A 22,490-nucleotide genomic window follows, 5' to 3' on the forward strand; every position below is an offset into this window, starting at 1 on the left:
ATTTTTTGCCCAGTGACAACAACATATGCACACTGAATTTTTTAAGTAGAAGTAAACCTGGATAAGGATAATAAACTCCCACATCAGAAACTGGAAAAGGAAATGTGATTATGTATGATCGTGAAATATACTTAATATGCCAACGAGATAGAGGATGACAAACTTTTGTGTCCAGTTTTAATTCCTTTGTGCGTTAGTAGCAAAAGATGTGCGCGCACACACACACACACAAACACACACCTTAGAGGGAACATTGGGTCCGTGGACCCCAAGTTGGGAACCCTTGCTCTAGAAGGAGAAATGTTGTTTGGGACCAGAGACCAAAACTAAGTGAAATATGAAGAATTTAAAACAACAAAAACATATTACAACAGCCAACTTTACACAATGTGCATTCACAAGAACAAATTCATGCATAATACGACTAAACTTGAGACTTACAAGACATTATGGTAGATTACCTTTTTGATCAAAGCTACAAAAATATCTTCATTGATACAAGTTAAATCCAAAAATGTTTGAACATAAACATGTGAATGGGGAGCTCATATAAAGATTCTTTTGTTAGACAAAAAGTTGTGACAGTTACCTTCAACTAGCCAAAATCTTCATAAAATTTAGACAATTTTGGCAGAAATAAAAAAACAAGCTGTCCAGTTCTGGTCGCCTCACTATAGGAAGGATGTGGAAGCATTGGAAAGGGTACAGAGGAGATTTACCAGGATGCTGCCTGGTTTGGAGAGTATGGATTATGATCAGAGATTAAGGGAGCTAGGGCTTTACTCTTTGGAGAGAAGGAGGATAAGAGGAGACATGATAGAGGTGTACAAGATATTAAGAGGAATAGACAGAGTGGACAGCCAGCGCCTCTTCCCCAGGGCACCACTGCTCAATACAAGAGAACATGGCTTTAAGGTAAGGGGAGGGAAGTTCAAGGGGGATATTAGAGGAAGGTTTTTCACTCAGAGAGTGGTTGGTGTGTGGAATGCACTGCCTGAGTCAGTGGTGGAGGCAGATACACTAGTGAAGTTTAAGAGACTACTAGACAGGTATATGGAGGAATTTAAGGTGGGGCATTATATGAGAGGCAGGGTTTGAGGGTCAGCACAATATTGTGGGCCGAAGGGCCTGTAATGTGTTGTACTATTCTATGTTCTATGAAACTTCATCTCACAATGAAATACCATGACACACCCATTTACAAATCTTTTGCAGCCTAATTGTTACCTCATGAATTTTATGTACTTTTTAAAAAAAAAACAAATTCTCTTGAAATACTATTTTATTAATGTTGTTTAAGGAAATTAACTTGGCCTGAGTCAAAGCTATTTCCCTCAGTTATGACATTTAACAGTTCGGGTAAAGTAAAACCATTTATCTATGTGTTTTTTTTCCAGTGGAAATGTAATTTTCCACAGGACTTTTTTTTTCAGTCCATGTCCCCAATAAAAAAGGGGAGATCTTAATTCTGGGGAATGAAACACTTTTGGCACTCTGTATCAGTATGGAACATTCAGGTCAGGTAGCAGCAAGGTTACATGGAAAGTAAAGCTCCCTCTGATCTGTCTACAGCCTCAGGAGAGCACCTCATACTGCGCAAGGCATTGTTACTATTTTACATCCTAGTCATTGAGTGATTTCTGAGTGAAATTGCCAGATTATCACCAAATTGGGCGACAGATTTACAGCTAATAGAAACAGAAGCAATTTATCAACTGACAGTAAGGAGGGAAGGCAAAAAAGAACTAAAGGGTTTATCAGTGTAGGCTGGATTCAAATCCAAGTTTCAGGTCTGAAGTTCTTTTGTTATGCTATACACACCCCAAAAGTATAATTTCTACCCCTGCCCCCACCAAATTCTCCCCATTTCAACTTAGATTGGAATAATTTTATTTTATATAATTTGGTGAAACCATTCAAATCAAGCTATCTAAAGGGTTAATGTACAGATTGCAATGTTTGTTTTTTTTTTGCAACAAGTGCATCAAATACTTTGAACCATATTGGTTGGCCTTTCTTTTATAAATGTATGCCACGTCTATTCTTCCAGTCACTAGAGAGCAACATCTTTGCATCAGGCTCCTGAGTTTAGATCACTAAATTCAGGTCATGTCTTTCAGCTCAGACCCATGTTTTTTTATCAGTTAAGTGAGAAGGGAGCAGGCTTTTAGCAATGTAAACATGTGGAGCTGACATTTGGATCCTGGTCTCCCATGATCCAAACAGCAAAAGCACTAAGTGCCTTCCAGCTTCCTGAATTAAGTCGCATCATCGGAACGGAACGGTTTACAACTTACTTGTAGCTCTTTTCTATGACATACCATGCTTTATGTCAATGGGAACAGCTCCTGCTTTGCATCAATTGAAAATGTGCAAATTCAGGGGGGGAAAGTGATCCAAAATGAGACCATTTGAAGAAGTGGGCAGAAACTTCTCAGGCTTGGATCCCAACTGCCGTAAACAACAACTCGTGCCAGCACATCTTCAAATGATCCCAGAGGGATCATTCAATTTTTAAAAATTACTTATTTTGACCCTTTTGACTTTCATCAACACTAAACTGAAGCCAGCACTTGGGTGCCAGCCGGGATACACAAAGCTTCATTTCCTGTATTCAGAGCTGGCAATGTAAGGTCCTGTTTCACTCTGAAGACCCAATACCTGGAGCACAAACATGTACTTCAAGTCTGGTTGAATGCTAAACGAAATCATTTAATCAGCTCGCTTACCAGCAAGTGTTCAAGCCCTGGTGTTTAAATTATGCTGCAAGCTACTAGAATACAAACACTTAATACACATTTTCCTAAATTTCAATCTAAATACGATTTAACGGCAATAACTACCATCTCTGCTAAAGTAACAGAGATAGGAACTTAAGGTGAACAATTGTGAAATGTCATCCAACAGCATAATTTCAAGGAGGCTCAATCTTTCAATTGATCAGCATAGATAGCAATGAAATTGATTAATTAAATGCCTGCAACAGTCTTCTCGTACTGGGGCTTTACAATCCTTGCTTCAGAGAGATCTGGTCTACATATCACACCAGGCTAACATTCACCAGAACAATTTAAGCGCATGCATTATGCTGAATATAATTAAAGAGACAGTATCCTTTATAACATCTATTGTTAATTTATTTTTACTGAAATGGAGAAAAGCTCAAAATGAGTAATACTAGCCCTTAAAATAAAATATCATGATTAGCATTATTTCTACCTTTTTGTTACAAAACATTTTCTTTATATTGTGAGTGTTGATGATATAAGATTGCTTAAACAACAATCTAAGGGGGCTGCATGAATTAACCACAGGCAGCGTGGCTTGAAGATTTGGGTGGAAGACTGGAAATAGTTTGGACAACCACATCACTCACAAGTTAACAATGGTGTCAAGTCAGCTTAATAGCCCCTTTAGCATCAATGTCCTCTGAGCTGTCTTTCCCCCACCCCCACAGGGAACATCAACCACACCCCATGACACCATTTGTGTTTTCAATGGAAAATATTTAAAATATAAAATTACTGTAAAATTAAATATCCATGCTAAAAACAAATATGAACCTTTCAAACTATTTATCAAGCATGTAGGATAAAGCCATGATTTACACCAAGAGTCAATGGTATGCCAAATCCGTCTTGAAGGCAGTGAACTTTTTGAAAATTTGTAACTTAAAATTTTTCTTTAAAGCATAAGGGGCACTGATTAGTGAACTATTTTCAGTTAATTTATGACAGAATTTCAATGATTGAGCTAAATATCAGAATAATCCTAATAATATTATAAAATCTACCCTAATAGTTCAAAGCTACTATTATAATGCTTCCCTAACCCTAGAAATGTAAAATATTTTTAAAAATTCTTCACGGCTTAGTATTTTAGGGGCGCACAAGTGACCTGTGTCAATTTAACCAAATGTTTGCTAAATGTCGACACACACTTGTCTTTGGAAACAGATAAAGGAAACTCAATACTTATTCCAATAATGTCCCTCAAAGTAAGTACCGGTATTGCTCCTTGCCTTCCAATGGTAAGCAGTGGTGACAAAGCTAAGCGGTGCTAAAGGCTCATGACAGGATCATTTTTTTTTGCACCCATGCCTCTTGCATCCAGAACTGCAAATTCAAAAATGGTTTAAGAACTGCAATTGTCCAATGGTGCACTGAAAGAAGTTCCTCAATGTTTATGAGATATAAAACTATTTCCAATGTCGAATGCAATCATGACATCAACTATGACACTACAAGCTGGCCTTTTGAAACAGGTCAGTTGTCTTCCTGAAAGCACAGATTAAAAGGATACCGTCTGTTTAATTTGCTCATTATTGCAAAACTGCCAGCTGTATTTATGCTTAAATCATTTCACATGCTCCATGCTTCAGATTTCAAGTGTTAGTGAGGCTATGCTGGCATGCTAGTTCTATAGATATAGACCTGAAGATACATATTCATTAGGTGAGGAGTTGAATGCTGGTTGCAGGATTTCAGAAAATGTCTTAGGATGTAATCCTGAAGTGACCCATTTCCACCCAAATAATTTGGAATTCATTTTTGATCTTGTTTTGATTCCCTGGTTACAGCGTGGACTTCAGAGGGAAACTGCACTGTGCAACATTAGTAATCTTGTGCTCATAATCAGAAGCTTCGCTCAGTAGGCTTGTAGTTAGACATACGGCTACAACACTGAAGCAGCTATCCTAGGAATATGAAATCAATGAATTCATCCTTCATTGGTTTTCTTCACAACTAGTGTGTTAATGTCATTTGCTTCTCATTGTAGGAGGGTAGGCTTTTCTCTTCACTTTCATTGCTGACTTGTTCATGAGGAAGCGCATGGGCCGTCTAGTTTTTATAATACAAAATTAAGGGAGAGTTAGTCCATGACACTCCATACCAGAGTCATAGAATAGAACAGCACAGAAACAGGCCTTTCAGCCCAACTGGTCCATGGCATCCAAACTGCCCAACTAAGCTAGTCCCATTTGCTCATGATTGACCCATATCCTTCTAAACCAGGGGTTTCCTAACCTGGGGTCCATGGGTCCCTCGGTTAATGGTAGGGTTGCCAAGGCTCTCAACCTTTCCTATCCATGCAGCGGTCCCAGCACCTTTCAACTGTCGTTACTGCAGTTGTCTCAACCACTCTGTCTAGCAGTTCATTCCATTCCTACCACCCCGTGTGGTGAAATTGCCCCACAGGTCTCTTAAATCTCTCCCCTCTCATCTTAAACCTATGCCCTCTAGTTCTTGATTCCCTAACAATGGGTAAAGTACTGGGTATATTCATCCAATCCATACCCTCACAATTTTATATACATCTCTAAGATCACCCCATATGTCTCCTATTCTCCAGTGAACAGTTCTAGTCTGCCCAACTTCAGGCCCTCTTACATTTCTATTCAAAACAAGCACCTCTAATGTTCTTTAGCATTATCTGAACATAAATTAGACAGTGGGCGAGTGTTTGGTAAAAGTGTTTCCTTTGGGTGGAAAAGGTTCCAGTTTTTCATCTTAAGTCATTTTCACAAAGGGATGTTTTTACAGGTTCCCAATTAAGCACGTTCACTTGTAGGTTACAATTTGGAACTGAGGAGAAGCAGATGTAGGTTCTGTTGCACAAACCAACTTCCATTCCTAAAAGGCATCCTGTGTCAGGAAGGGCGGCATACATAAATGCGGAGAGGTTAGATAGACCGCCATGCCTAAACTGATCTACTCATTGACTTCCTTACACTGTCATCAGTAGCTGCCTTATCTATTATCACCTCAGGCAGTAGACGTCCACCAGGTAGGGTAGCTCCTGGGCCACCAATAAGTGAGACCACACCATTGCAGTCCACTGTGCTGTTCCTTTTCGGATTGACTGGGAGTACTGGAAACATTTTGGATGACTTGCTGGGTTGACTGTAGCCGCCATAGCTGTTCCTCCTGTTGGGCTCCTTGTTCGGAACAAACAAAGAATTCTTCCGATTGCCATCCGTTTCTTCCACTGTGCTGTGTTCGTCATCAGCAAATTCAGTTTCTGAGCTGGGCTCTTTCCGATCTCTTATACTGAAAATGCTGCTTTTGCTGTCAAACCTGGTTAGGTTTGGGGACCCCAAGATGCTCAGTTGAGACTGCAACAAGAAAATAAAAAACAACACCATGAGAATATTGATGCAAAAAATCATCAGGTACATTGAGATAAAATATTTGCTTATCTGGGCAAGGGAAGTCATTTTTCTTCAACGTATTTAGAAGGCCTCTACTTTGAGCTTTTCACTCTTCTGGCAAAGACTATTAGAATTTTAACCCTTTACTGGACCCACTCATGTGATTAATTAATTATTCAAGCGATGGTCTGTGCAAAGGTCTGATTAATTCTGCTCCTACGCAATGACCTTGAGCATTCTTATTCCAGCAAAAGACACAAAACCGTACGATGAAACAAGGCCTTGGACTGACATTTCTCCCCAACTCATGGGTACTAATAGTAACTGCAGTCGTCGAGTACAAAATGGAAATAAAACTCTCGAGCATCCAAATACCCCCGCTGTCCGGGCAATACCATCATAACACAACTACCATCGTGCAGAAGGTACAGAAACTTGAGGTCCCACACCACCAGTTTGAGGAACAGCTACCTCCCTTCAACCATTTGACTCTTGAACTTACCTGCACAATCCTAATCACTACTTTAGTTTAAGCAACACTAGGATCACCTTGCACTACAATGGACTTCATTTTTTTAGTTCTAATTGTGTTTGTTGCTCTTGTGAATGTTGTGTCTCTATTGCCATGTGCCTGCGATGCTGCTTCAAATATGTTTTTCCATGCATCTATGCACACATGCACAAGTGCAGATGGCATAAACCCGATTTTGATGCTCTGTGTGGCTATGACTGATCCACAATGAAATGGCCAACTAGCCTATCACCGAGCTCCAAAAAATATGGTCACTCCTGTGTTCTCTCCTCTTTTATAAGCACTGGAAGAGGGGAGGCAGAAGAGGAGTCAATTTAATTACTTTTCACCTGCTAAACACTAAATTTCCAATCACTCTGAGGTCAATTATATCACTTAATTATTAAGATCAACATTCACAGAACAGTGTTGGAATAAGCTGGGATATCATTAGCAAGTTTCATGTAGGAACATGATGGAATTACTTTCTGCATTTCAACCGGCTTATGATCTCGTCAACTCCTTTGTTAAAATAACCATGAGAGGTTGTGTGAGATGTGCACTCCCAGGAGTTTGAAACTGCTCATATATTAGCATTCAGAATTTGTATGATAATCTATGTACAGAATTTCAAGGCCAAATTGGCCACTGCATTCAATTTATTTGTGCCATCAAAAGTTTTAATTTTTTTAAACATTTCCATTAATATACAAAAAGCTCATACATTTTTGGATTTGTAATAAAGAATGGAATATCAAATAAAAATATAAATGTACTGCATTTAATTTGAACATAATGACATATTTCATGCTCTTGAGGTTTTATTCAAGATTGTTTAATGTCATTTCCAGTACACAAGTGTAAATGAGAATCAAATAGTTGTTACTCCAGATCTGATGCAGTGCAAAAAACCCCCAAGAAAAACCACAAGATATGGGAGCAGAATTAGGCCATTCAGCCCATTGAGTCTATTCCCCCATTCCATCATGGCTGATTTATTATCCCTCTCAACCCCATTCTCTTGCCTTCTCCTTGTAACCTTGGACACCCTGACTAACCAAGAATCTATCAACCTCTGCTTTAAATATACTCAATGATTTAGCCTCCACACCTATCCATGGCAATGAATTCCACAGATTCACCATCCTCTGGCTAAAGAAATTCCTTTTCATCTCTGATCTAAATAGCCATCATTCTATTCTGAGGTTGTGCCCTCTAGTCCAAGACTCACCCACTATAGGAAACATCCTCTCCATCAAGGCCTTTCAATGTTCAATAAAGAACACAATAATAACAACAACAAAAACAATAAATATATAAGATAGCTGATATACACCGATTGACTGAATGCCCATAATGATCAGTGATAAGATGAACTGTTGAGCAGGACTGTAGTGTAATGGTTAGCACATCACTTTACAGCAATCACAGATTAGGGTTCAATTCTGGTCATGGTCTGTAAGGAGTTTTTATACTCTTCCCCTGACCATGTGGGTTTCCTCCAGGTGTTCCAGTTCTTTCCCACATCCCAAAGACGAACAGTTAGGGTTAGTGAGTTGCGGGCATGCTAAGTTGGCACCGGAAGCATAGTGACATTTGCGGGCTGCCCAGCACAATCTTCGCTGATTTAATTTGATGCAAACGACACATTGCACTGTATGTTTCAATGTATGTGACAGATAACGTTAATCTTTAATCTTTAAGAGCTGCTCACTGACACAGTCAGACAAAAGTTATAGGCTGGAGCTCTAATAAAGCACGGAAGATGAGAAATAAGTGGCTATCACACCACTACGCGACAGTGTGAGAAGGTATTATCTGGGATAAGTGTAAAGCAAAGCTGTTTGGTTCTCTCCACAAGGACGGACGTGGTTATCTAGACTCAGACAGCAATGCACCAGCACAGATGAAATTTGACAACACTCTATCTGAGGAATGTGAAACCTTGGCTAAAAGGCAGCTCAATTCACATCAGTCACTTCCCAGGCTACTACAATAGCACCTTTTAAGTCTGCAAGCTCCACGCCAAGGACAAAAGGTACCACTTGAACACTATCACCTGCAAAGTCTCCAACCAGTCACATGGCATGCTGGCTTAGAGATTCATAAATATTCCTTCAAGGTTGCTGCGGTTCAAATCCTGGAACTTCTAACCAAAGACAATGCACCACACCTATGCATACATGTACTTGTGCACATGACAATAAACTTGACTTTGAGAAGCTCTTTAATTAGAAGGACAAGGCAACAGTTAAAGACTGTCCTCACCAGCAATTAAGAAGAGCAACTGTTGACCTTAATCACCACTGCCCCAGAATATTGATTTTAAAAAGATTGTATATGCGTGAAGATAATTTTCCTGGGTTGGCATTCAAATGCACTTCATTGCCTGGCTGGGGCAGAAAACAGGAAATTAGGGAAGATGAAGCATTCAAAGGACATGGTGTCATATCTTTAGGTTCCCTGCATCCATGTGAGCTCCAAGCAAGAAATCCTCTTCTACTCCACCACCAGCTTAATAGCCTGAAGATATTTTTCATGGATTATAGATCTTATTTTCTGAGATTACTGCACTGCACATGACTGCAAGTAACTACAGAGTTGTGGACACAACTCCACACATCATGGAAACCAGCCTCCCATCTATGGGCTCTGTACTTCTTGCTTCCTCAGTAAAACAGTCAATATAATCCAAGACCCCATCCACCCCGGACATTCTCTCTTCTCCCTTCTCCCATTGGGTAGAAGATACAAAACCCTGAAAGCACACATCACCAGGCTTCAAAATAGCTTCTATCCTGCTGTTATCAGACTCTTGAATGGACCTCTTGGCCTCACAATCTACCTCAGCATGATCCTGCTCTTTTCACAAGCTTTTCAATTTATCTTGGCGCATGTGACAATAATAAACCATTACCAAATTGCAGGTTTTGTAATTATTTATGCATGGGATGTGGATGGAGATGGTAATATTGGCACTAATAGCCCTTGAACTATGAAAACATTGAGTCAGTATCATGGATAAATACACTTCAGCCCAAGCAGAGCATCCCAACCAAGATTCCCATCTAAACAGGTCCAGTCTGTGCAAGTTTGATTGATATTCCTCTAAACCAGGTGTTCCCAACCTTTTTTATGCCATGGACCAATACCATTAAGGGATCCATGGACCCCAGTCTGGGAGTCTCTGCTCTAAACCTTTCCTATCCATGTACCTGTCCAAGTATGTTTCAAATGTTGTCAATATACCTGCCTTTTAACCACTACCTCTGGCAGCTCGCTTTATATATATGAATCACTGTCTGGGTGGAAAAAATTGCCTCTTTGGTTCCTATTAAATCTTTCCTCTTAAACTATACCCTCCAGTTCTCAATTCCTCAACCATGGGAAATAGACTATACACATTCACCCATTGGTGGGTCGATTGTTGTATTATAGAGCACACAACATCATCCAAATTTCCTTCCTCAAAGGATATTAGCAAACCAAGTTGTTTTGCAACAACAACTCAAGTAATTCATGGGTGGAGAGGTTAGCTTCTTATTAATTACAGACTTAATTAACTACTTGAATTTGAATTGCCAACTCACATCCCTGGACCATTGATGCAGAACTTGTTCCTAATCCAATAATTTAACCACAAGAAAATTAAAAAAAGAAAATGCAGATGCTCGGTTCTTCCACGTTGCTAGAAGGAGATCAGTCATTATAATCTCAGAGTGGCTTGAAGATCTTAAAACACTGGCGTCTGTTGAACATCATTTTTAAAAAGGATGAATATAGCATCCAAACTGTAGAGTTGCTTATCAGCCATTTGTACAAAAAGTAGTGGATACGGCCCAGTACATCATGGGTAAAGCCCTCCCCACCATTGAGCACATCTACATGGAGCGCTGTCGCAGGAAAGCAGCATCCATCATCCAGGACCCTCACCATCCAGGCCATACTCTCTTCTCACTGCAGCCATCAGGAAGGCGGTACAGGAGCCTCAGGGCTCACACTACCAATTTCAGGAACAGTTATTACCCTTCAACCATCAGGCTCTTGAACCAGAGGGGATAACTTCACTCGTCCCATCACTGAACTTTTCCCACAATCTATGGACTCACTTTCAAGGATTCTTCATCTCATGTTATCAATATTTATCATTAACTTGTTTGTTATTATTTAGTTTCTTTTTCTTTTTGTATTTGCAGTTTGTTGTCTTTTGCTCATTGGCTGTTTGTCCATCCTGGTGGATAAAGTCTTTCACTGATTCTATTGTATTTACTGTGAATGCCTGCAAGAAAATGTATCTCAGGGTTGTACAATATTTAGTGACTTACGGTATATGTAATTTGATAATAAATTTACTTTGAACTTGTATCCTGCCCAGGAATGCAAAACACATTTCAAACAAAAATAGATTCAGAGAAGGACAAAATGATAGAAAAATTGAACTGAATGTCCTTTATCTGAATACTTGGAGCACTCATTAAAAGACAACTGAATTAACGGCACAAATGAATTAAATGGCTGTGAGCTAATGGCCATAACAGAGATATGGTTGCTAAGTGACCAAGGGTGGGAGTTGAACGGCCTAGGATGCTTATATTTTTTAAAGAGGTAGACAAAATGCAAAATGAAGCCGGACAGCTCTGATATTAAGATATGGGGTTAAGGCAACATTGTTCTCATCGTAGTAAAGCAAAACACAGAACTAGTTTGGATGGAACCAAGAAACAGCAAGTGACAAATCGTTGGAATCGTATGCAGGCCTCCAAGTGATCATGATAATGTAGCATGTGGCACATGAGGGGAGGGAAGAACATGCAGCAGGGATAGCACTATAATCAGTGGACTTCTAATCTACATATAGACTGGGCACACCAGTTATAAGCGTGTGGAGAACAAGTTTAGAGAGAGAATAAGAAATGACTTTGTTGATCAACAGAGGAACAAGTCAGGGAACAGACAACTAATACTGTGTAATAAGAAAGGGTAAATGAACTGGGAACTAAGCAGCCTTTAATAACTAAATTAGTTTCAATCTTTATTTAAATTCTACCTAAAACCAGCGTTTTAATCTGAATTATAGAAACCAAGAAACACAAGATCTGGGTTGGTTAGAATAGATTGGGAAACAATTTTAATATGATTCAACAGTGAAACTTCACTGGCAAACTTTTAATTAGTACATTGTGCAAAAGGAAAACATTCACTTAAGGCAAAAAGATTCAACTTGAAAAGTTTGAGAGCTGTGGTTGGATAAGTTGAAGTCTAATATAAGATTAATGTGTAACCACTTCTGGCTCATCTAAAAGCAAGCGATTAGGAAATCTATAAATTCAGCAAAGGAGCATTGATAAGGGAAGAGAAGAGCGTTAATGTGCTGACATTGGAGAGGGTTCAAGGAGGTTCATGAAAATGATTCCAGGATTGATGGCTGGTCACGTGAAGAGCATTTGATGGCTCTGGGCCTGTATTCACTGGAATTCAGAAGAATGAGGAGTGACTACATTGAAATCTGTTGAATGTTGAAAGGCCTCGAGAGAGTGTATGTTTCCTATAGTGGGAGAGTCTAGGACCAGAGGACACAACTTCAGAATAGAGGGATGACTTTTTAAGAATGGAGATGAGGAGTTATTTCTTTAGCCAGAGAGTGATGAATCTGTGGAATTTGTTGCCACAGAAGACCATGGAGGCTGTGTCTTTGCGTACATTGAAGGCAAAGATTGATACATTCTTGATTGGTTAGGGCATGAAGGGATATGGGGAGAAGGCAGGAGATTGCGGCCGAGAGGAAAAATGATGAAATGGTGGAGCAGACTCAATGGGCCAAATGGCCTAATTCTGCTCCTATATCTTATGTCTTATGGATATTAGGATATCAAAGCTAAGTGAATGAAAAATGAAAGATTCCAAGAGTTTCAATAATAATGGGAAATAATAGCCATAACTTAATGTAAGTCCCTTATAGAATAAAGCAGGAGAAATTATATGGGGAATAGAGAAAGGAAATGGCAGTAAAATTAACTCAATATTTTGTGCCTGCCTTTACAGAAAGTGCAGAAAACTTCCTGGAAACAATAGAGAACATCTAAAATGAATGAACCAAAATAAATTAGCATTTGTGAAAAGAAACAATTGACAAAATTAATCAGCTAAATCCTTAGCAACTGATAAGCTGGATCCAAGCTATAGAGCTAATTAGTGCACTGATGACCATTTCCCAAAATCCTACAGTTCCAAAGTGGCTCCCAGATTGGAAGGTCACCAATGCACCCCAAGTACTTAAAAGAAAGGAGGAAAAGTGAAAACAACAATTAACAGTCCAGGGAGCCTCATGCCAGGAGTAGAGAGAATGCTAGAACCCATTATTAAGGGATTGGAAAGTAATAATAGGATTGCGCAGTTAATCTGGATGTATTCAAGTGAATCATGTTTGACAAATCTGCTAGAATTTTGTTTGAGCTTGTAATGAGCGGAAAGGATAAAGGCAGACCAGTCTATGGTATATTTGGACTCCCTGAAGGCTTTTGATAAATACTGTACATGATTATTAAACAAAATTGAAGTGCACAGTATAGGAGTAATATATTAGTGTGGACTGAGGACTGATTAACTGACAGGAAGTGGATAGCAGGAATAATCTGGTCATTTGTTGGTCAAAAGGCTGTGACTAAGGGAGTACCATTGTTGCTCACAATCTATATCAATGATTTGAGCAAGGGGATCGAATGTTATATATCCAGGCTTGCTGGTGGGATAAAAAAAAATCATGTGGCAGTGTGGGCTATGAGAGTCTGACTGGGTTGTGCAGCCATACCCCACGAACTACATGAACAAGTAAAACGTTTTCTTTCATGGCCATCACAGGCAAGGTCAAAGTCAAGGCACATTGACCTGGATCTCTGAAAATGTTGGCAGTTTTGCTGCAGCTTTCTCCCCCATCCTTTCCAATTTACATCACACCTTGCACACTGCATGTGACACATCTCTTTCCCACCATACCACTCGCTTATCCTTTTTTTGGCACTTGGCTGAGCTCTGTCTCAGGATTTCACACAGAGCATGGAGACTGTTCTGTTGAACAGAGTGAATGGACAGGTTCATTGACATTGCAGTGCCATTGACCACAATTAAACATCTTACAGCTCCCTTGAAATGAAGCCTCTCACGGCTTCCGTCATTGTTACTGCCTAATAGCATTGCTACAGTATAATAATCACCAGAATCTTTCTGGAGCTAGACTTGGAACACGCTGCATCCCCTCCTTCTGAGGAATTTCGATAATGTGCTCAGAGGCAATAATATAAACGTTTATTATAATTGGTTCAATCAAATCACTAGATTCATTATTCCATTTATTCACTGCAACTGCGCAGCAGGCTTTAGATGCTGAACAGCTATCTTTATGTTAACTGCGGTCGCAGTATAAAGCAAAAATTAATTGAAACAATGCAAATGGGTGTACCTGATTCATTGGGTATTTCATCCCATGCCTGGCCCTTTTACTGATTCCATTATCAGATTCTGATTTTAAAATCTTTTCATGGTCTCCTTTTTCTTCCCCCTCCGAATGGCCTCTCGTCTGCTTCCGTTTCCTCCGCCGGTTTCTCCTTTCCTTTGCACTCTTTGAGCTGAGCTTTGACAACTCTGATGAGCTTTGTGACATTCTTCCCTCTTCCTCTTCATCCAGTGCATCTTCTGAAACTGTCCCAGCAGAAGTAGCTGTTGCAGCAGCAGCCATCTATTTGTGAATAAACAACCGGACCAATTTCAATTGGATTTGCAAAGAAAATTTTATACTGATAAAACGATAAACGAAGAAATATTATATTAGAAAGATTGGAATAGTACCCTTTCCCCTTTAGCCATTTTCCTACAATAGACAAAAACATTTGAAATTAAATGGAAGTAGTTTCAGGCAAGTTTCAAAATTAAATTCAATAACTGCTGCAAGCTGATAAACAGCATACAACACATCACATCGAATGCATCTTGAGATTAGAGCAGGTAGAGTAATATTTTGTCAAAGCTGATATATTGAATTACGTTATTCAGCATTCAAATATAAAACATAAAACAGAAATGTGAATGATTCAGATCCGAGCTAGCTCCTCAACAGAGCGCAGAATCATAATCTACAAAAATGAAATTAACCAATCTCATGTGAAATAGGATGATTGAAATTTCAGAACAGACTTTCCAATTTCTGAATGGACAATGAACAGTACCTCACTACTTTATTTTGCCCTCCTTTTGCGCTACTTATTTAAATAAAAATATTTTTTTCTTATCATTTCTAGTTTATATATCGCAATGTACTGCTGCCACAAAACAACAAATTTTACAACATATGCCAGTGATATTAAACACAATTCTGAATTGCTGCTGTTTTAGTTAAAGAAGCTTTTATTTAAAAAAAAGAAAAGGCTTTTGCAGGAAATCGGTTTCCCTGCTGCTTTAACAGGCAGAAACTAAACTTCAAGCTGGATATGCTTAAGGTAAAATTGCAGACCAAAGGAGTTTTATACAATTCCATTATATGTTCTGACATCAATAAGCATATAGAATAACTTTGAAACTAATGCATTCCAGCCTAATAACCACGGAAAGCATCAAATGGTCGAAACAAGTAGTCAAGTTAAATACTGCAGATTGCAAGGTTAATTGAATACTCGAGTACTTCACAATGGAGATTTTGAATCAATGATAAACTTCATAGAACATTTCTCCAGGAAATGCATTTGGATAGAGTTCTGCGGAAAAACTGGGCTTGTTGGCCCTAAAAGATTCTTCCCCCAAGCAATAGGCGTGTCTAGGTGAGGAGGGGTTGATTGGCAGATGGAATCAAATGAGAGAGGTGGAGATAGTGATAGAAGATGGGAGCAGAAATGTCTGGGTAGCCTCCAACCTGACGGCATGAACATCGATTTCTCTAACCACCCCCCCCCCCCCCCCAACCGCCTTCTCTCTTTTTCTAATCTGGCCCTCCTCTTACCTCTTCTGTCACCTACCCATATGCCTGTTGCTTCTCTTGCCCACTCTCCCACAGACCATTCTCCTCACCTATCAGAATCTTCCTCCTTCAGCCCTTTACCTCTTCCACCAATCACTTCCCAGCTTCTCATTTCATCACCCCTCCCCCAACTACCTTCCTCCTCACCTGGTCTTACCAAACACTTGCCAGCTTGTACTCCTTCCCCTCCTCCCACCCTCTTATTCTGGCTTCTTCCCCCTTCCTTTTCAGTCCTGATGAAGGGTCTTGGTCCAAAATGGCAGCTGTTCATTCTCTCCATAAATGCTGCCTGACCTGCCGAGTTCCTGTGGTGAACTACATATACCTGTCTGGACACGCCCCCCCCCCCCCCCCCCCCCCGCTGACTGCTCCTGTGGCTCCTCCCACGGACCCCGGTATAAAGGCGATTGGAGACACAGCCCCGGTCTCAGTCTCCAGGATGTAGTGTGGTGGTCAATTGCTGCTTGTTCTTTCTTCCAGCCAATATCTTGCCTCACGTCTCCGAGAGTTATTGATGGTGCATCAGTTCCTCCATCATTTTACGTTTGTTTCAAGGATTTGGGGCTACTGGAACCCAAAAATAAGCGAACTCTACTGATTTCTACTATGAAATGTAGCAATAAAATCTACATAATGGAATAAAGACCTCCGCCCCCTTCCCCCTAACCCCACTTACTGCTTTCTTTCTCCTGTTTCTGAAGCCACAGGGAATTTTAACCACCAAGAGGACCACAACCTTGTTGTAGGGTTTGGAGGCTTGCGTGCCTCGATGACTCGGAGAGCTATGCTGGTTGGATTCAGGGGTTTGTGCTTTGGCTCTAGGTAGGGTCACCCATATCAAACAGGTCGAAGGGTAGAGGCCAGACTAAGAGTGGTCCGCAGCTCCTCCAGGTTTGGGGGTGCAGCTCAGGGCTTACAAACCTGGATGGTCAAAAAAAAAAGATCGGTATTGAAACAGCAATGAAGAATCTTATATCTGTGTGCAACAGTATGGGCAGAGATGAAGGACTTTCATTGCTGTCCAATGGCCTAACAGGCAGCAAGTCAGTACGTTAGGGAATTTTAAAGTGCTAATGCAGTTACAGCTTCTTCACTGTTTGTCAGCTTCCACCCTACACAGAGGACTCCAACATTGTCACAGTATTTTTTCCCAATGCTCCCAATTTTTTCCCAATGCATGAAAAGAATTTTATATAAAAAAAATCTTCTTTGAAGATGGAATGTTTCTCTTATTGCACACTGTCCAGATATTAGCTCAGATGCTGAAAACGATGCCAATGAAAACTCTTTTCCATTCCAATAATAGGGTAATGCCAGCTCCATCAGGATAGGTAAACACAATCTAGATTGTATTCTAATTCCTGAGGAGAATTAGGAGTTTTCCCCCAGTTAAATCATCATGAACTTCCCCCATACAAGAACCAAATCAAGTAACAAGCCATTCTTGAATTTCCACTCAATAGGATATGAAAAAATGAAAACAAATGCAAAGTCGGAACAGAAACAGGAAATGTATAAACCGTGAAAAGGAGCGAAGGCAAAAAGCAGAAGGGTTTGGATGCATTTTCTGGCATCTAAACCTTTATCAGTACTGATAATTATGCACTGGTGTACACGTCAATGGCATTGCTCCTTAAAATGGAATATGCTATTCTAATCCAGTAAATGAGTTTAACATTGGGTACATATATGGAGGAACAGAGAAAATATTCTGCATGTCATCCAAACAGATCATTTCATCCTATCAGTAAAAGGGAAAACAATAATAGAATTCAGAATAAAGTGTTACAGTTACAGAGACAGTGCAGTGCGGGAAGTCAGTGAACTGCAAGGGCCACAGTGAGGTCGATAATGAAGTCAAGAGTTCATCTCATTACATCAGGAGACCATTCAATAGTCTTATAATAGTGGGACAGAACTGACCTTGAGCCTGGTAGTACGTACTTTCAGGCTTTTGTATCTTCTGCCCATCGGAAGGGGGGAGAAGAGAGTATGTCATTGATTACAGTGGCTGCTTTACCGAGGCAGCAATATGTATAGATCATTTGGGGGGGGGGGGGGGGGGGGGGGGGAGTCTGCTGTAAATTACTGAGGCAAGATTTAGGATATAATGTGCAGCTTTGCTGACTGATCTTAAAGGCCAATACAACTGTGGTTGAAAACCAGAAAATGATGGAAATCCTCAGAACAGGCAGCATCCATGGAAAAAGAAACCAACAGCTTAAATGCTTCGGGTGGGTGAGCTTATATCAGCCTAAAGTATCAACTTTTGCCACAGATGCTGCCTGATCTGCTGAGTATTCCCAGCATTGTTCTGTTCCTCAGACTTCCAGCATCAACAGTCTTACTTGTTTTAAATTCTCTTGTTTAGAAGATAACAATGTGCCTTAACTGTTATGGAGGGATGCTCATAGAATGAATTTATATTCATAATTGCTGATTCTTTCACTGTAAGCAACTGGAATGAAGTTTACCCTGAGCAGATTGAAACCAGGCCAATCACAAAATTTGCTAGCAGTCTACCTTTGACTGACCTTTCCCTGCCACTAAATGATGCTTACAGTCAATATACCCTCCCATTTCTATCCATCCCGATACAAGACACTCAAAGCTTGGCACTACCACCATTACCATTGTGGAACAGGGTCAGCAGAACTAAGAATTATTTAAAGGCATATTGCAGACATATCAAGAGACATGACCTTGTAGCTCAAAACTCACTAGAGGACACTCAAGCTTCTTCCAAAGTCTACAGAACACAAAACATTATGGGATGTGTCTGCTAGCATTTAGTTCCTGAGATGCTGATGACTCCATGGGTACTTCAGCAGTAGTACTCTAGTACTGGAGGTATTACCACCATGGTGACCACACATGGTGGGGTTTAGGACCTTAGGCCAGAAGGCAACAAGATTCTTATCAAAAGGCCTGGCCTACTCCCATTGCCTTCAGAGACAACTACCTGGGCTTTTCTTCTGCACAAAAATGGGATGGGGATGGTCCTCAATGGCAATCACAGCACAAGTTGCTGCTGCTCTCTGGCTGTTAGGAACATGCGCCTTCAAGGAGTGGCACTCTCCTCAACAAATTCTCAGAATGATAAAGAACGAAACACCTGAATGCACAATTCTGGCTATAAACAATCTGAATCCTTCCTCAGACCGGATTTTGGCCAATTACATTACTTTCTTTTGCAGGGGACCTGACTTAAACTTAAAGAAACAATAATGATTTTGAAACTTTAAGTGAGTGAGATTAAATTTCCAGTCACTAGTTTGCAATGGGATTGTGGCTTCAAGGACAAAGACTCATCCTTGATGTATGGAATATAATGGTTTTTCAATTATCAAGACACAGGAAATGATATGCAAGTAAAACCAATAGAGATAGAGCTGAAAGAGCAGAGTCATATAGAAGAGAAACAGGCCCTTCGGCCCAATTCATTCATACTGACCATGATTCCTATCTAAGCTCGTCCCATTGGCCCATATAACCAGATAACAATTACAGCATGGAAACAGGCCATCTCGGCCCTTCTAGTCCGTGCCGAACGCTTACTCTCACCTAGTCCCACTGACCCGCACTCAGCCCATAACCCTCCATTCCTTTCCTGTCCATATACCTATCTAATTTTACTTTAAATGACAATACCAAACCTGCCTCTACCACTTCTACTGGAAGCTCGTTCCACACAGCTACCACTCTCTGAGTAAAGAAATTCCCCCTCGTGTTACCCTTAAACTTTTGCCCCCTAACTCTCAGCTCATGTCCTCTTGTTTGAATCTCCCCTACTCTCAATGGAAAAAGCCTATCCACGTCAACTCTATCTATCCCCCTCATAATTTTAAATACCTCTATCAAGTCCCCCCTCAACCTTCTACACTCCAAAGAATAAAGACCTAACTTGTTCAGCCTTTCCCTGTAACTTAGGTGCTGAAACCCAGGTAACATTCTAGTAAATCTTCTCTGTACTCTCTCTATTTTGTTGACATCTTTCCCATATCCATCTAAACCTTTCCTATCTATGTACTCGTCCAAATACCTTTTAAATGTTTTTATTGTACCTGCCTCAACCTCTTCCTCTGGCAGTGCATTCCACATACCCACCACCCTCTCGATGAAAAGGTTGCCCTTCAGGTTCCTATTAAATCTCTTCCCTCTCACCTTAAACTTATGATCTTTAGTTCTTGATTCCCCAATGCTTGAAAAAAAGACTATGAATTCACCCTATCTATGCCTCTCATAATTTTAGACAGCTCTATAGGATCACCCCTCAAACTCCTACACTTTAATGAATCCCAACCTGCTCAACGTCTCTCCTTAACTTATTCCCAAGTCCCCAAAAGATCCTTGGAAATCTCATCTGCACTCCTTCCAACTTAATGGCATCTGATCGAAACTGAATGCATTATTCCAAATCAGGTCTCACCAACATCTTGTACAACTACAACACAACATTCAAACTTCTACACACAATGGTCTGATAGATGACCAAATACCTTCACCACCCTGAATACCGCTGAAGCCAGAAGCTGGGCTCAGTTGGAGAGGGAGGTACAGAGTTTCTGAAGATTGTTAATTGGTACTGAGATTATTATGGTGTTGAATGCTAATCTGTAATCAATAAACATCAGCCAGATGAGGGCATCGCTGCTCTATGGGTGGTCCAAGACTGAGTGGAGAGCAAGTGAGACTGCATCCACTGCAGGCAAATTGCAGCAGGTCCAGCTCCGAATCTTAGGCAGGAATTTGATTCTGGCCATGACCAGCCTCCCAAAGCATTTCATCACAGTAGATGTGCCCATTCACCTCCTCTCTCACCTCCATTCAGGGTCCCAAACAGTCCTTCCAAGTGAGGCAACACTTCACCCGCGAAACTGTTGGGGACATCTATCGTATCCAGTGCTCCCGACGCGGCCTTCTCTACATTGGTAAGACCGGTTGTAAATTGGGTGAATTCTCTGGTGCCCAAACGTTTTAATTCTGATTCCCATTCCAACGTGCCAGTCCATGGCCTTTTCTTGTGCCAAGATGAGGCCACCCTCAGGGTAAAGGAGCAACACCTCAAGTTCTGTCTGGGTAGTCCCCAATCTGATGGTATGAATATCAATTTCTCCCAGTTAAAAAAAAGTCCCTCCCTTTCCCCTTTTCTTCTATTCCCCACTCTCACCTCTTGCGCTCTCACCTGCCTATCATGTCCCTCTGGGTCCCCTCCTCCTTTTCTTTCTCCTTCCTTTCTCCACTCTCCAAGCCCAAATTCTTTCCTCTCCAGCTCTTTACCTTTCCCATCCACCTGGCTTCACCTATCACCTTCTAGCTATCCTCCTTCCCCTCCCCACACCTTTTTTATGTTGGCATCTTCCCCCTTTCCTCTCCAGTCCTGAAGAAGGGCCTCGGCTTAAAACATTAACTGTTTACTCATTTCCGTAGATGTTGCCTGAGCTGCCGAGTTCCTTCAGCATTTTGTGTGTTACAGAGTATGTGAGTGAAACTGGGGAATAGTCTTCTTGGGCAGTGGTATGATTATCATCTGTTTGAAGAAGGTGAAAATCCATGACTGCAGCAGTGAGAGTCGGAGTATGTCCTTGAACACTCCCACCAGGTGGATGACACAGCTTTGCAGTGCCCTACCAGGTATACCATTGGGGCCTAACTCCTTGTAAGGGTTCACCCTCGTGAAAGATGCCCTGACTTCTGAATAAGTTCAGTAACAACACCTACAAATACCTTGGCGATAAATTTTCCATTTTTGGTTTCGAGGGCAGTTGACTCAAATAACTTCTATTTTTGAGATGAATTAGAGTAAATAATGTCCGGTAAGTTGTCAAGGGCATCAAGTCTGAGGTACAAGAAATTCTGTTCAAGAGACAAGCATTAGTATATAGTCTGGTTAATAAACAATTGCAGTGTAGACAGCAAGCTTGACCATATATAGCAATAGCAAATTATTTATTTATTGAGATAGATTGCAGAATTGGTTCATCTGGCCCTTTGAGCCGTGCTGCTCTGATTTAATCCCAGCCTAATGACCAATTAACCTACCAACCGGTTCATCTTTGGACTGTGGGAGGAAACCGAAGCACCCAGAGGTCCTGGGGAGAACGTACAAACTCCTTACAGGCAGTGATGGGAATTGAACCCAGGTCTCAACATCGAGATTTACACTGGAATTTAGAAGAATGAGAGGGGATCTGATTGAAACATATAAGATTAGTAAGGGATTGGACACACTAGAGGCAGGAAACATGCTCCCGATGTTGGGGGAGTCCAGAACCAGAGGCCACAGTTTAAGAATAAAGGGTAGGCCATTTAGAACGGAGTTGAGGAAAAACTTTTTCACCCAGAGAGTTGTGGATCTATGGAATGCTCTGCCTCAGAAGGCAGTGGAGGCCAATTCTCTGGATGCTTTCAAGAAAGAGTTAGATAGAGCTCTTAAAGATAGCGGAGTCAAGGGATATGGGGAGAAGGCAGGAACAGGGTACTGATTGTGGATGATCAGCCATGATCACATTGAATGGTGGTGCTGGCTCAAAGGGCCGAATGGCCTACTCCTGCACCTATTGTCTCCTGTACTGTAAAGCATGGTGCTAACCACTATGCTTCTGCGCTGCCCCAAAGCATACTTGTGAGAGAAGTTTTTAAGATGTGCCTTCAAGTACTTGAGGGATCTGCCTACAATTGAGGAAGTGACTGGGTGCAGGACGTGAGAAAGTCAAAGTCTGGTAATGCCTCCCCCCACCCTCTCCTATTCCCTTTTCCCTCTCTCACTTTATCTCCTTGCCTGCCCATCGCCTCCCTCTAGTGCTCCTCCCCACCCCTTTTTC

At 40.9% G+C, this 22,490-nt stretch overlaps 1 protein-coding gene across 5 annotated transcripts in view; it reads right to left on the reverse strand.

The window, feature by feature from the left end:
• Window positions 1-22,490, reverse strand: part of LOC140741175 (sodium channel protein type 8 subunit alpha-like) — a 234,428-nt gene that overhangs the window by 98,265 nt on the left and 113,673 nt on the right. For 3 of the 5 annotated variants that reach the window (XM_073071042.1, XM_073071041.1, XM_073071043.1), the window contains exons 12-13: window positions 14,119-14,394; window positions 5,732-6,115 (exon numbers count right to left, since the gene is read on the reverse strand). In XM_073071042.1, the coding sequence (XP_072927143.1) occupies window positions 5,732-6,115; window positions 14,119-14,394 (660 nt within the window). The remainder of the gene's footprint in view (window positions 1-5,731; window positions 6,116-14,118; window positions 14,395-22,490) is intronic. The other 2 variants (XM_073071044.1, XM_073071045.1) reach the window with 1 other exon arrangement.

This window comes from Hemitrygon akajei, chromosome 18 (assembly GCF_048418815.1).
Source record: "Hemitrygon akajei chromosome 18, sHemAka1.3, whole genome shotgun sequence".
NCBI classification, from domain to species: domain Eukaryota; kingdom Metazoa; phylum Chordata; class Chondrichthyes; order Myliobatiformes; family Dasyatidae; genus Hemitrygon; species Hemitrygon akajei.